Source organism: Buceros rhinoceros, unplaced genomic scaffold (assembly GCF_000710305.1).
Source record: "Buceros rhinoceros silvestris isolate BGI_N320 unplaced genomic scaffold, ASM71030v1 scaffold11151, whole genome shotgun sequence".
NCBI lineage: Eukaryota > Metazoa > Chordata > Aves > Bucerotiformes > Bucerotidae > Buceros > Buceros rhinoceros.
The window spans coordinates 61,266-77,318 of NW_010393780.1; the positions used below are offsets into that span (position 1 = coordinate 61,266).

The 16,053-nt window shown below is 37.8% G+C and overlaps 1 protein-coding gene across 1 annotated transcript in view; it reads right to left on the reverse strand.

Moving 5' to 3' along the window:
• The window catches only part of GNPTAB (N-acetylglucosamine-1-phosphate transferase, alpha and beta subunits), a 38,694-nt gene extending 23,262 nt beyond the window's left edge, over window positions 1-15,432 (reverse strand). Inside the window, exons 1-6 of the mRNA XM_010144998.1 lie at window positions 15,383-15,432; window positions 9,795-9,914; window positions 7,859-7,900; window positions 6,440-6,645; window positions 5,689-5,753; window positions 5,293-5,427 (exon numbers count right to left, since the gene is read on the reverse strand). Coding sequence (XP_010143300.1) covers window positions 5,293-5,427; window positions 5,689-5,753; window positions 6,440-6,645; window positions 7,859-7,900; window positions 9,795-9,914; window positions 15,383-15,432 — 618 coding nt within the window. The remainder of the gene's footprint in view (window positions 1-5,292; window positions 5,428-5,688; window positions 5,754-6,439; window positions 6,646-7,858; window positions 7,901-9,794; window positions 9,915-15,382) is intronic.
• Window positions 15,433-16,053: the final 621 nt, after the last annotated feature.

Genomic DNA, 16,053 nt, shown 5'->3' on the forward strand with positions numbered 1-16,053 from the left:
TAAAAAAAAGCTTTACAAATATGAAATACTGTTGTCTTTACAAATTTATCAAGTTCCCTTCATAACATAACATAGTAGTAGGGTCATCTCAGAGTGGTCACCTCAACCAAGGCAATGCCTTAGGGATTTTGTTTGTTTGTTTTTTCTACAAATGGTATTTATTACATCTGTGTGAACATAAAACACCAACTCCTGAAGCCACCTGTCTGCTTCAACACTGACAAGAACAGCAAAATCACAGACACCACCCCCCGCCTCAAGGCAGTGGGGACGACAAACGTTCAGTATCACTGTGCCCACCAGTTCCTGTGTGGATTTTCTTCCACTTGTAAGATAAGGTCATTAAAAGACACATTACAGCCCTTAGTTTCCAACATAACTTGTCTATATATGCGTATGTAATGTGTGCATGCAGATTAAAGAGGAAACAATATTTTGCAGAGGAAGGAGATTTGCAAGCTCTGTTTTCCTTGAAGCAATCAAGATATTAAACCTTGAAGGAAAGTCACCTTCCTCAAACTTTTTCACTACTGTATACCGCTTCTGTGAAAAAGCAATAGCATATAGCCTCAAAAAACAAAATCAAACCAAAGCCCCTTGCCCTTTCAAAACTTCCCTTGTCAGACTTTACACCACTACCTAGTTTTTCAGTCAGAAGCATCTCTTTTAGGCTAAACAACTATAATTTTCTTCAGTAAGGCAAGTAAGGGAGAAAAGGAAAAGTGAAAAAGAATTCAGTTGTTGTTCATGGGTACAATGTATCACCTTTACAGCCTTTAAAGAAATATGGCTTAGCAGTAGACAGCTGCACAACCAGAGTAACACCTCCATCTAGTGGCTTAGTAATGCACCATTAAGAAAGTGTTGAAAATAAAAAGCAGGCAAATATAATTTTCAACCACATCTGTCTAACACACACAACTTAGAACAACAAATGTGATCAGCAGACACACTGCTGCTTACCTTTCATCTGGAAATAAACTTCCATGTTATTACATTACAGTACAGGCCATAAGAACAAAATTTCAGTAGATTATAGCATATATAAGTCACCTTTAAAATTGATTCAATCTTTTAAAATTGATTAAATCTTTCAGCTCTAGATGAGCTCAGATGCTTTTCTCAGAGCTTTTTAGACTTTTAGAACACCTAGACCAGATGTCCAACCAATTTTTGGTCCTCTTTGGATTCAGAAGTGATTTCAATGAAACAAATTAAAGCAACCAAATTAGAGTAGCATTAACAACATTCAACACAAACACATCAACAGTCACACTCCACCCTTTCTCCCCTTCTACTGGCAGCATTGTTGAAATTTAATTATTATTCCTTTATTTCCAGCACTGAACTAAGAAACGGCCACTTACAGCTTGCAGAAACCCATTAAGCATCAGGAGGTGGCTAGAGGACATACAACTAGCCCAAACTCAGGGGTAACTTTCTTCCTTTCCACCGGCATCTCACATCCCTTTACAGACTTTAGATTCCAGAAGTGATAAAAGCAGATGAATTGCTACAAATTTCAGTGAAGACTGTAAACAAACAATGCTTCTTTCACTTAACTGCAACATTAACCTAGCAAATCTCTCTTTGGTAAGGAGAAAACCACACCTGGTTGTGTTTACCATAACTGTCTACCTACAGTAGTAAGTTTAATACAACTGAATGAAAAACTGATTCTGAGCTAGGTTCTTAGTAAAAGCTTCTATAGAAAGAACCTCATCCATACGTCATATGTAAAAATTTTTATCCTCGCAAATAAAATATTTCTTACATTTATATAAATATATTCCACTGCAGGTATAAAATAAATGGCTGCTAATGAGTAGAGAACTGGCTGTGGAAGGATCCACTGCTATCACCACACAGAGCACAATAATCCCAACTGAATTGTTGTAAAGCATCCAGCACCAGGAGAAGAAACAGTCAGCAATGACATCTGGATGGAGAAACAGAAGAATGCTGCGGATTCCTCAGAAGGGTTTACACGAAGATAAGAACACAAGGAAAAGAGAACCAGCACAAACAGAAAGATTTGTGATCAACTGGATGACACGTAACTGACAAGGAGGAAAACACAACCAATGTAAAGACACGGTAAAGAAAAAGTATGTAGAAATATAATAGGCACAGGATGTTATGATAATAGGAACAGGATGTTGCCAGAAACCAGAAACCCCAGAGATGCAGCTTTGATGTTGATCTGGGCAGCAATGCAAAACCAAAGAGAAATTACAGCATTTTTAAGATTTATTAAAGAGTTAGGCTACTGATCATCTTGTCATACTTGGACATGAGAGGCAGAACTGAAACACAGAAAGAATCCATCTATCATGGTTTTTGTTGGACTAATACCATTAAAAGATCCTACTGGAAGGGAAAAAACATGATCTCTATTATAGTACAAGGCTAGTCTAAGAATAAGGTCTCTGCTTGAGAGATTTACAGTAGAAATCCTGGAGAGAATTATGAACTTCTCAGTCTGGAAAGCAAAAATCCACACAGGAGAACTAAGTCGAAAAAGTATCAACATTGATTTGAACAATAGATAATGCAATTAGAGAAATAAGCACAACTAATGAAGTTAAGAAAGTACCTGGGGAGAGCTGGGGAACAAGGGAAGAAACAAAAACAAAAGCGAAAAACAAAAGCGAAAAACAAACCACACCATTCTTATACTAGAAGTAGTGTGTTTCAGCAGCAAAAAAATAATAGAACAAGCAATGATACTAGACATCAGAGGGAAGAAGAGAAGGTGGTAGAACATCAAGGACAGAAAGATACCGAAGGGTGGTCAAAGACAGACCCATAAAATTTACTCTGACAAAGGAACACCATAATGATACCAGGCACCAGAACTGAAGAAAAAAAAGACAAAAAAGTAGGGTACTATGGTTAAAAGAACTGATTTAAGTAAAAATAATTTTGGAACAAGAGCATAAATCAGTATCTGCTAATGGACAGAGAATGAAATTCCAAAATTGATTGAGGGGGGAACATTACTCAGAACTACATTACTATGAGAGCTTGTATCTATGACGTTTGACCAGAGAACAAGCATTGCCTAGGATGGTCGTCCAATTTATTTCCAGAGGTGAAAGCAGACAGATTACTTTTCTACCAAATAATCTTTGAACTGATAGAGGCAATATTATGTCAGATACCAACTTGGTAATCAATAAGAACATTACAGAAGAGCTGCTCCTAGAAAATAACCCTAGGTTAGGAAAACAAACTGATTGATTTTAATTTGAAACACAAAAAAAAAGTAATTAAGGAACATCTTGTCACTAAGTTTCTTGAATGCTAAAGGGCAAGTTTAACAAATGAAAAGAGCTGGCAATTGAAGTCAAGTATTCTGAGCTCTTCAGCTCCATTAACTCAAAGGTGTTAAAACTACCAGGAACCTCTTACTTAGGCTGTGGTGAGGAACTAGAAAAGGTTCCAAGCCCAAATGGATGAACCTGCACTCAAAGAAGATTCTTCAGATGGCTCAAAGTCAGGGAGCATTTAACTAATAATGTTCCTTATTCAAACTTGAAAAAGGATCATCTCAGATGAAGTAACATCTTCTGTTGAATGACAACCTAATTTCTCTACAGTAAACACCATTTATTTAAAGTGATTAAAAAAAAAAACATAGCATATAAAACAAGTAGGGACTGGCAGACCAATCGTATGAATATCCAGTGCTATTTAACCGATGTGCCAATAAGAGAAAGGAAGATGCCTTGGCCGCACATCTGCCATCATTCATCCAAAATAACAACAGATTGTATCAATAGCACAATACATGTCAGTGGAAGAATGCAAGGGAGGTTACACAGAAGCAGTGGCAACACTGTTTGCAATGAGCATAGTCTATCACTTGACAATCTCTGATGGGTCTGCCAGCCTTGGGTCAGCTACATACCACTTATTTTTCACTGCGTAAAAAGTTCTGGTGATGCCTCATTTCAAATGCTGTGCAAAATTCCAGTCAGTTTTATTGAAGACAGACAAATCCACAAAGAAGTGGTAGGGAAGAGCTGTCAGAAGGATGAGAGGAATGGAGAGACCATGCTGTAGGATGTGCACTGCCTGATTCACTTAGTAAAACGAAGGCTAGGAAAAGCCATAACCACTCTCTATGAATACACTAGAGATGTAAATGAAAGGTAAAAGGCTTAAATAACTGTTCAAGAGCTCTATTAAGCTGTTTAAAAGTATGAAGGAAGAGAGGTAGAAAGGTATGTAACCTTTGGAAGGTTTATACCATTACTGAGACTAGGACAGACTAACACAAGCTGAGACAAGGAAGAAGGAATTCACCTTGCATTAAGTTGGAGTATGACCAGCCTATGAAAGGGGTTACAGAATAACATTTCTGTAATAGCAGAATACATAATTAGTTTAAAAAAAATTGCCAAAAAAAAAAGTTAGCCATGCTCATTTAAGTACCAAGAACAAGTCAAAAAGTGAATTAGAACTTACAGGTGGGCATCAGACTAACAAAGGCAGATTACCTATGGATTGACATCCCACTTTCACTGCTACTGCTTCACAAACTCCCTGGCCTTAGTCCCTTGCTATCACCAATCACATCTATCTCCAATACATAAGCCAATGATTTTTTACAAACTTTCGAAACTTTTGTCTATGCATTAAACCTGGCTGCAACTGGAAAATGTGTCCAAATGGCAGGGGAGAACAGAAGGCATGAAATATTACTAGACGGCACAGTCACACCAGTTGAGACTGAGTGTTGCCTTTTGGGTAAGCTGAAGCACAACTTGCTCAGGACCATACAGAGTACTTGGCAGAGAGAAATACAGCATTCAGCTGTGGAACAATCCAGTGTTGTTACTATTAAGATTATTCTTCTAAAAACAAAGAGGGAAGTAAAAAGCTAAGCAACTAAACTTGTTTATGAGCTAAGAAGCCACATAAACAAAATCCTGTAACATTAAGCAAGCCAGTGATACAGTATACTTCAGCAACACAACAGCCTATACCAAATGTCTGAGAGAAAATATTAAGGCTGGTACTTTTTAATCGGTTGCAAGCTAGCAAATCTAATGTCTAGTAACTTGTAGTGACAGAAGAGATAATTAGCCTTTTGAAGGCAACTGCTTGAGTCACTTTTTACAACTCAAGAAAACAGAGCCACACAGAAAAACAGATTACTATCAGAAACATCCCAAGTCGTCTAGGTGGGTAAGATTCCCTGTGTGAACCATTCCAAAAAAACCAAAAACCAAATAAACAAAAAACCCCGATGCAACTAAGTTACTCTTTCCTCCAGACTCTTACCAGTTTTACTTTAGAGGCCAAGCTCTCCGGTAGTTTTGTTCGCAGCTGATTCGTTTCTTTGAACGTAGCTGAAAATCCACTAAGGAAGGCCAAGTCTTGCATTAATACTAGACCTGGAACTTCTTTGTCTGTAGTCTAAAAAGAAGAAAAACAGTATAAAGATCTTAAACTTAGAATAATTCACATTTATCTGTCAATCCTTCAGCAGGTGACAGATTTAATAATGTATACTTTGTGATTTAACCCAAACGTCAAAATTGAAATCGGGGTTATTTTAAGAGCTTTCACTTTTTACTACATGCGAGATATGGAAAGAGAATAGCACAGAAATGCTTTCTAAAAATGTACAAAAAGTTTAACATATACAAAAGCTACTCAGATTTTGAAAGTACATACCAAATAACCCCTCCATACTATCTGTTTGCTGTTGTCTTTTAACATTCCAGAATGGGCAGCTTCAACTAGAATACATAAAATGCATTGCAAATCAAAAACCAAAAGTCACTTCTTCTGTATATTCTAAGATACGCTTTTGCAAATTAAAAATATTTGGATGGTAATGGTGTGAAGAGTTGTCTTTGTAAGGGGTAAATAATTCTTGGTGACAAAATAAACACCAGTAGTTGGACTAGTGGGTGGCATTAGTCAAGAACTACATATTAAACAAGACAAGAAGCACATACCTGCTCTAAGACTCTACTTATATATGTAGAGCACATGGATAATTTTGTTTTAAGGTATGAAATCCTTTGAGCAAAGGCAGAATTTATTGCACAACATTTCAATTAGACTTCACAGCAATTAAAAGAGGATTTCTAAAAGTAATCTTCCTCTAATCTAAACCACAGTATTCCGAGATTATCAGTGTAACACAGATCTTCAGATATCAAACCTGTTTTGCAATAGTCATTTAAAGCGTGGAACTCTAATCATCTGTAATCGGTTGTCTGGGAGGTAAGCAAATAGTGTCATTGATGTCATTTAGAAGAATAGACTGAGGGCAAAAGATGCTGAATGACTTGATAAAGTCAAACAGAAAATTAGTTGCAGTCAGTATTGGAGGAAAAAAACCACAAACTAATTCACAGCAGCTTACTAAAAACCTTTTTCTAAAAAACTGGATGAAATATGACAAACAGGTTCTTACCATCCTTAGGGCTATCAAAAACAATTACTGTCACATTAGTAGAAGGATTTTTTGGTTTTGCTACAAAGAACATATTGCTAGCAGCTTGTAACGCAGGATGAATGGACAGCAGGTCTTTCAGTGTGACATTGGCAGGCAGCGCAGGATCCAGGACAAGCATTGGCACTTTGATGCAGTGTGTCAGCAAACACTCCAGTTGCTTCTCACTGCAGCAAAATACCAAAGGTATATTTAACACCAGTAGAAAATTTAAGACAAAACTCAATGTTAGAAACAACAAGAGATGTTTTTGTAAAAATCTGATCAATTACTTGATCCCTTGGAACAGGGGGAATTACTAAAAGCATGCTTATTTTGCTGCAGAAGGCTGATATCTGTTAGTTTAGTTCATTCCTATAACTGTTTTTTCAAAAGTTTCCAAGATTTCAAAGTTTGCCCACAGGGGAGACCTCATAAAGATCTCTAAATAGTAGAACAGAATCTCAGAATTGTTTCAGTTGGAAGAGACCTTTGAGATCATCCAGTCCAACTGTTCAACCTGCACTGCCAGGTCACCTCTAAACAATGTCCCTCAGCACCACATCTATAGTCTTTGACACCACCTCCAGGGATGGTGACTCCACCTCTTCCTTAGGCAGCCTGTTCCAATACTTCACAACCCTCTATGTTAAGAGGTTCTTCCTGATATCCAACCTAAACTTGCCCTGGTTCAACTTAAGGCCATTTCCTCTCGTCCTGTTGCTTGTTACTTGGGAGAACAGACTGACCCTCATCTTGCTAAAACCTCCCTTCAGGTAGTTGTAGAGTGATGAGGTCTCCCCTGAGACTCCTTTTCTCCAGGTAAACAACCCAATTTCCTCAGCTGCTCCTCACAGCACTTGTTCCCTAGACTCTTCACCAACTTTCTTGCCCTTCTTTGGACACACTCCAGCACCTCAGTGTCCTTCTGGTAGTGAGGATCAAGCCAAATAAAGAATGGGACAGCCCAGGCCCTGCTGCTTCCTAGCAGCACAGCCGCAAGAAGCTTGGACCCTCCACAAAAAATTGCTTGCAGTGCCGTGTATACAAATGGCCGTGAGCACATGTTGAAAAAATTTCCATGTTTGAGTTCTAAAACTTCAGGTATATATGCACTAAAAATCCACTCAGAATAGGACCTATGCCTAACCAGTGACAAGCTTTCTGAACTTCAGAAATTGTCACATTTGAAGAAGATTATTCATATATATATGACAAAAACAGCACTTTCATTCAACATATATATTATCATGCTGTCAACTCTTCTTGAAATGACATAGAAGGAGAGCATTCATGGGCTATAGAAAACCAAACTACCTCTCCAACCAGCATCTGCTTTCAACTAACAATGCCTAGGATATAATTTATTCCAGTTTATGCCCAAAACCACAAAAAACTCACCTCTTTTTTGTTGGTTCTGTTGCATTCTTTCCAAGGATTTCCCTATTATAAAGTTAAAACAACTACATTAAAAAACCCTGAGTTGACAGTAAGGAACTTAGTCTAATTTCAGACTGTTAATTGAGTCAGGGACATGTTGTGAAAGCACTAACAATCCAGTTATTAACCTGCCAAGGTCTTGTCATTGATCTTGCCAAGGCAAGGACATGTTGACGCAAGTTCCCCTCACTACTCACCTTCATGCATTGTAGTCCAAAAATTCTTGGTTGTGCTGACAGCTGTGGCAGTGGAACTCTTCTTGCTAACACGATTTTCAGGGGTTATTATTAGATTACTTAAGGAAATTGATGTTGATAGAAAAAAGGCTGGTAAGAAACCAGCATGAAGTGACCTGCAACTAGGCTGACTTGATTGTTTTGCCTAACATACATATTCTGATAAGGTTTATCGTGCATTTGCCATGTGCACGTAGAAGCTAATGAGGATTAAAGGTAATGCAGTGCTGATGCTAAATAATAATCATAATAATAGCAGAAGGGCACCCTTCTTGCACATCAACAGAACCACCATCCATCAAGCTACTCTCTCCCACTGAAGAATAAAGCACCTGGACCATGACTAGCTCAATTCAGGCATATCAACAAGAAAGTTACAACTTACTAAGTTGTGCTATACAATGCAAAATATACCCTCATCAGCAGGGATTTATAGCATTGTGTTTGATCCATGAAAGTACATGAAAGAAGTTATCTACAAGGGAGAGAACCAAGCGCTCCTGCAGATAATGAACATGACATGGACTTGAGTCTTACACTTAAGCTTGATATCAACTTCCCAAATCAGTGTTATGGAAAAAAACCCCATGTGATTTTCCCCTTGTAAAACAGGAATCACATCATGAGCGAAAATTGCTAACGTTTGCTGTATGAGCTTCTAGGAGAAGATTAGTATGAATTTGAAAGCTTTTCAGCGCAGGGACCACAACTATGTTTAAGATGTTTAAACTTCTAATGGATTTAAAGTTCTACTGTCATTGTTTAAGTAGCAAAACAAAAATTCAGAATTTCACTTGTGATCACATTGTCAGTGGAACTTAAATTGGAGGTCATAACATGCCAAAAATAAGATCAATCCGCTCACTTGTGAATTTCTGGTTATTCTGAATTGAACTATTATAACCCATAAAATACAGGTTTGTTCTTCCATTTACTGTATTTTCTGGCCTAAACAGATCATGTGACCAGAGTTGCTTGTTAAGAACTAAATTAACGGTTACAAGACACAATCCAAGGTATTTGCAGCAACCTGTGTTTAAAGCCTTAGATCAGTAATTTTGCAGAACAGTATGGCCACAATCTGTAATACCAATGAAGAAATACATGTCTTTCCCTCCTTAGTTAGAAGGCTGACTCATACCTTTGTAACAAATAATTTTCTTCTCATTTTCAGTGTTTGAGAGACTACAAAACTAACTTTAAAAAAAAGTCTTTAAGAAACATATGCTTAAGGTTTTATTAAGCTCATTATAAAAAGAAATACAGAAGAAGAGTAGGAAAAAGGGGACTAAAGGTTATACATTTATTTACATAATAATAATAAAACTTTTTTTTTTTTTTTTTTACAAACTGAGTTATAGAAATCAATACAAAATGACACACAAAGAACAGTTTTCTGCATGGAATTTTACAAATTTCAGACAGATTAGCCTTGATTACTTTAAATCATTATTCTTTGTATCTTAAACAGTTTTCTGATTAGACAGTACTTCATAGCTAAATGTAGAACTGAAACAAGGCTTTGGAAATCATCAAATGAAGAAGTGAGAAAACGTGCTTTGAATTTTCATGTGGAGTAACATGGGAGAAAAACAAAGAGGGGTAGTAGTGCATTAGATTGCTGCTGTCTGTTAAACGGAAAAAATACATAATATTATTACCTCATTATTTTCTGTTCTTCCTCCATCTGTTCTCTGACCTGTTGCAATTCTTTGATCAGTTCAATATCTGTGCCATTCACCCAGGTGTATACCACATCAATCGGCATGGGTAAACAAAGCCTACATAATCCAAATGAAAGCTACATGAGCTGTTTAGTATTACAAGTGTTTGTGGCATCTATGATAGCAATTCCTGTCTAACAACAGAAATACTTGGCGTCTGGGCTGCAAACAAGGCAAAACAAAAAGCTTCTCTTTAGCTATATATCTCATCTCTTAATTATACCTAAGCCTTTGACAAATCAGCACTGACATAAAACCAAAATGGATGTAAACTGGCTGTAACAGTTCAGTGACTGAATGAAGTCTGAACTTTATGCTCTAAATTTCTCTGACATTAACCTATAACCCAACCTTCAAAGCCATAAAATATTTCTGAAATCAGTACTAGCATCCAGGCACATCCTTAATTCACCAACCACATTAGACAGGACAGCATGAAGTATAGACTTAAATCATACTTGTGTTATTCAATTGCACAGAGCCAATAAGATCTTAGCAGGACCAGGTCTCTAACCTGGGAATGCCTCTCAGATATTAATAACAGGGCATTTCATAAACCAACTACATAAGTAGGGTACGTGATTCCAGACCCTAGACACAGCAGCCGAACTCATTCTTGACACGATTCAACACTCTGGAGCTGTTTCTGAACAGTTACAGATCTCCTAGCATACCTAAGGCAGAAGAAAAGAAACGAGTTTGGCTGCCTTTTTTCATTTGTTTACAATAATCTCCTCTCTGTGAGGCCCACAGCTTTGTTTCAGCAGGTGTTCCAGGCTCTGCCATGGGTGAACTTCTCAGTCCCAGAGAGCAGGAGGATGTCCCAACTATTATTTTCAAAAGCTCCACTGTACAAGCTATTCAACACCTTCCTAAACTGTAGATGGCTAATGCTAAGAGAGGGTCATAGGGTCACACAATGAGGTTGGTAAGGAAAGGTGTTACCCCCCCACCCAATGCATCCTTCAAAAAGCATTCAAAACAAGACAGATCTTACGGACGAGTATCTCCTCTACCTTCCCTCAAACAGTAAGACATGCAGGCTACTTCCACCCAGCTTAATTTTCTACTGGCTGAGATTCAATAACTGAAGCACAAAATTTGGTAAAAGGGCAGCCAGTAGCTGGTCATAGCACAATAGACAGTAACATTTTGTACTCAGTTCATTACTGTTCCCAACTGAGCTACAACACTTAGAGGATTAACAGTGGGTCAGTTTGAACATGCAAGAAGCAGCACTCGCTGCCTTCCCCAGCAGCGCCACACAGAAAGGCCCTTTCACCTCTGACATGCAAGACTCTGCAGGAGGCTACCCTCTCAACTGGCAAACAAAGTCAATTTACTGAATAAAACAACCTTATAATTGGTTATTTCACCTCTTTCTCAGAAGGTGACACTAGCTTCCAGTTCGTTCATCAGCAGGTGGGACTCAAGGCATGTTTTGAACAATAAAGTCCTCCACAGGAGTAGAAATTCAATGTCAGGAGATCTGACTGCTTTTCTATATTTGCTATGATCAGTTAAATTATTGGATTGACAGGCCCTTGAACACTACAGCAAGGACAAGAGTGTTTAAGGTGGAAGCACCTGACTCAAGGCAGCTGATTTCAAAAATGCTCAACCTTCCATCTTCTGGACAAAGTGTAGAGTTTATTTATCCAGGCTTCACTGAAAAACATAAAATGTCAAAAAAAAAAAAAAGCCCTCAACTTAAATTCCTTCTAGGGTATGAAACAATTTTGAGTTCTGTGAAGCCTCTCCACAATTTACCATTTGTTTAAAGTGTTTTTAAGCAATAGCACATATAACTATGTAATTTGCTACACTCAAATTTTAGCATTGAAATGGTATCTCATATAGGCAATGCTAATAAGCTCCACACGAGAAAGGCAGTTTTGGTCAGATGCAGGCATGTCAACTCTCAATTAACCCTAGCATGAAGCTCATTCTTCATTACCAATAACAACAGAGAATGGTAAAATGACTATTAAAGCAAGTGTACTGTTTGCCAATCCACTAGTCTAATCGCTTAAAACTTATCCAAATTCTCAGATAAATTTTCTTAATGTATTTTACAGTATACATCATTTGAGGAAGTAGTAGTTAACAAGCATAATGAAAAAAAATTAAATCTTTTGTGAATTGTTCAAGGTCAGAAAAGACCAAAAACTTTCTCCCTCAAATTCTGTGGCTGCATTTCTCCTTCATGTGGATTTACACCATTAATCTTCACCACAAATACCAAACTGGCAAACAGATTAAGCCCAAGATGAGTTGCCTAAATGGGAATTATGTAACACTTTTCTACAGAAAACCATCATTTTTCCCATTTGCTACCAATTTTAAGATCAGCAAACATGGACTTCAGAAACTTCCTTGAAGACTCCCAGATAAATAAGTTGAGGCTTGTTCTGGATACTACTTTACATTTTCCTCTTTCAAAAACATAACCGTTTTTCACTTGCAAGCCTAAAAGCATCAACAGGATCCTGCTTGAAGACAAAGTCAGAGCCACTAAGCTTTCTCAGATAGGACAGGAGACCCGTCACATGCTATCTCCTCTGTGCACCTGCTGGGAAGCATTTTCCATACCCATGACATTTGTTTACAAACGGGAGCCACACTCACAGCTGAGATTGCAGCTAGAAGATAAAACCTTGTCTCAGCATCCACTGTTGCTGACAGAGTACAGCAGTCTCTGGATCTCTTCTAAGCTACCAGACAGTGATCTCCAACCTTGCTGCGCCTCCTTAGGAATGAGCGCTAAGTCTATTACACTCTTAAGCTCCCTGATGTAAACCTCCCAGCCCTCCTCCTGCATGTTACGTCTCTGTAGTTACCCACCAGTGGCAAATCAGCTGTTCCATTGCTATTCCTGCTTCAGTACCTCTTGGCTCCCTAATTTGTGTGTCTCTTCCTCTCTCCAGCCTCGCCCTGCTCAACAATTAATGGCTCCCCAGCCCTGACAGCTCTCATTTGCTATACCATACTGAAATCAGTGTTTACATTTTAAAGGCTGAGGATTGTTCCTTCACATTCTGTTTCCATACGTATCTTGGAGTTTTAAATATGGTTTGAGCATGTCCTGGAATAGCAAAATTATACCTCAGCATCTGCCAAAATGCAGAGTTTGCTGCATTTGGAGAGTAATAATATCTAAATAAAATAAAATTTGGAGAGTAATAAAATACAGTTCTCATCCAAGGCACTCATGCTTGCAACACTGTTATTTAGTTTCCTTCTCTGCCTTTTTATTTTCATATAAGAACTAAGTCTTCAAAAAACAGGTTTGGATGAAGTATCTTTATAAAAAAGCCCTGGAATATCTACTCCACTTTCTCAAGCTGTGTAAGAGCCTGGGTAATGTAAGCCAGAAGTTTAGCAGCTGACGTGACTACCCGCAAAGTGCAACAGCTGGGATGCCAAAGGATGTGCACAGGAAAAAGCAAACCAAATCAATTTCTAAACTTTAAGGCAAAGTTTTGGTCTGGCAGAGAGCAGTGTTCTATAGGTGCTACCAATAAGGATGCTAGCAACATCGCTGTTTTTATGTTACTCAAGAAGAAAAGCGTTTTGAGTTTATAATCATAAGGAGCTTGCCCACATGCACAAATTCATCTACATTTTACACTGATGTTATAAACTTCCATAAAGGAAACCTAACTGTTTGACAGAACCAGAGACTTTGTCCTGCAAAGCACCCAGAAGATAATTCTATTTTAATTCACTGCTTTAATTCAGTTGAAGATCCGTTAATATTTTCTAAATGTCACGCAGCTTTTACTTTCCACTAAGCAGTGGACCTACTTAATTTCCAAACCAACAAGCTTCCTGTTCTCCAATTCTGAATGGTTCTCTATAATACTAAAACAAGAACCGATTAAAATAAATGGACAAGCTAGGATCAAAACTGGGTCCACCATCCTCAGTTTACATAAAAACCACGTAACACTCTACATGTTGCATTGATACTGGCCTTGAAAATTCCGTCAAACTACCAGTGACATAGTGCATACTGCTAGATGGGTCCGTTACTGGATTTGTTAAGTTTGATAATAAAAAAACCTGAACCCCTGGCAAGGGGCTTCTAAAAGTTAATGTATGCCTAAAAGTACAATTCTGCAAAGACTTTCTTGTTATTAATTTTTACTGGAAGTTCCTATCTGCACACAAATATCACAATAAATCTCCCTGTCACGTCTAACATAAAAGTATTAAAGGCACATGGATGAACTGGAACAACTTAAGCACCCATCATGAAAACCTTAAGCTTTTGCTCAGGCAGCCAGTAGATCCTGCCCTGCACATTCTGCACTGGATGTTTTACTCACAATTCACAGAAATCAACACTAGCTAAGGAGCACTTTACACAACCAAAATGAAGTAAGAAAAAACTCTGCAGAAAGGGGAACTGACTATGTGTACATCGTGACAGTAAGATTTGTGATTTTGTTTTGGTCAAGCTCGACCATTTTATAAAAGCACTGTACTTATCTATCACAAAGTCAGGCATTTTAGAACTCACAGGAACAAACTACCATGCTTTCACTTCGGTACTGCAGAAACATGCAAACATTAAGCTAATCATCCATATGAGCTGTATTGCTCTGCTTTCATCATTTGGAAAATGGGGGAGCGGGCAAGAGGTGAAAGCATAAAAGTGCGTAGGATTCACTAACACCATGCAATGTACTTTTACAGAGTTATCTCGCATCAGCTAAAGCATGACAAACTAATCTGATCATTTCTACTGTCCCATGATTCAACAAACCTCAAGGCAGACTAAGCATCTGCTTTCAGGGTTGTTTTTTTTTTCCAGTCAAGCGTATCAACACCTAAGAATCAGATGATATCTCCTTAGTAGCTTCTTCCACCTACCAATTCACAGTCCACTGACATCCTGAGCAACAGACCCCATGACTATTCAGATATGAATGATGAAACCACAAGAAGTCATGCAGCAGTTAACACAACTGAAACAAATGACTCATATGACTTAGTTTCCAACTTGCTGTGACTTCTCCAATGTACTCAGCTTTAAAAAGGTTGTTCTTACTAGCTTTGTGATTTCTCTACTAAATAATGTCCCTCGTGAGATGTCACAGAAAATGTAAGATAAATGAAAAACAAATTTCAAAAACATTGAAAGCTGCAATTTTAAGTGCACAGCAACAGTACTTATATTTTCCTATTTTTCCTATATTTCCTAATTTGGAAAATATGTCATGTCCTCCCTTTATTGTTAACATTATCACCGTTTTGATGTTCCATTAAAGACCAAATTAAGTGCATTTAAAAGGTAAACTCTATTATATAGAGCTTCCAAATGTCAAACATCTTCCAAGCTGGGATATTAAGCACTAACAACTTTAAAACCACCAAGCTTAAAACTTGCTGCAGATTTAGAGCCCATACAATAAGAGCCCATTCAACAGTATGTTACTTCATCTAAAACATAGGATTTAAATATTTGGAAATTCATTGAACAATAAAATGTGCAACTGTCAACTGCAAGTAAAGCTCACCGATTCTGAAATGATTTGCCAGCAACGTTGTCTCTGTATGAATCAAACATAACATGATACTGGTCTCTACTCCACTCCAATACAACCTGCAAAGAAAAAAGAAAAAAAGGACTTGATGCCACTACCTTCTAAAATTAGACACTCAAATTTCTCCTTCTGAAATGCTTAATCACAATCAATTTCATTCAATTTGATCTATACATTAATGCACAATTGATCAGACCTTAATCCTAAGTTATTACACTGAGCCAGCTATGAGACCCAGAACTTCAGAGCACACTTGATTTAACAAGGTTTAGTTTTTCCCTGCAAGAAAGGATTTCTTGTTTTATGGACACATTTTTTAAGCCACTATTCAGGTTAGGTTACTATTAGGCTACCTCCCCCTTGTGTCTTAGTATTTAAAATTTCAGAAATATTTTCCCAAAACCGAGAACTCACCCAAATATACTTCAATACAAGCAGGAAACTCTCCACACACACATCCCCATCATTTTGCTTTTCTTCCTTTCTACTCCCTTACAGGATGCATATACACACCTCTGAAACTGGAGCTTTGCAAAAAGGCAGGGCAAGGCATACCAAATTATGCAAATTGACCTGGCCACAAATTTAAAACACAATAGCTCTTTCCCAATACAGGTGAAGACTTACACCGCAGCCAGACTAAC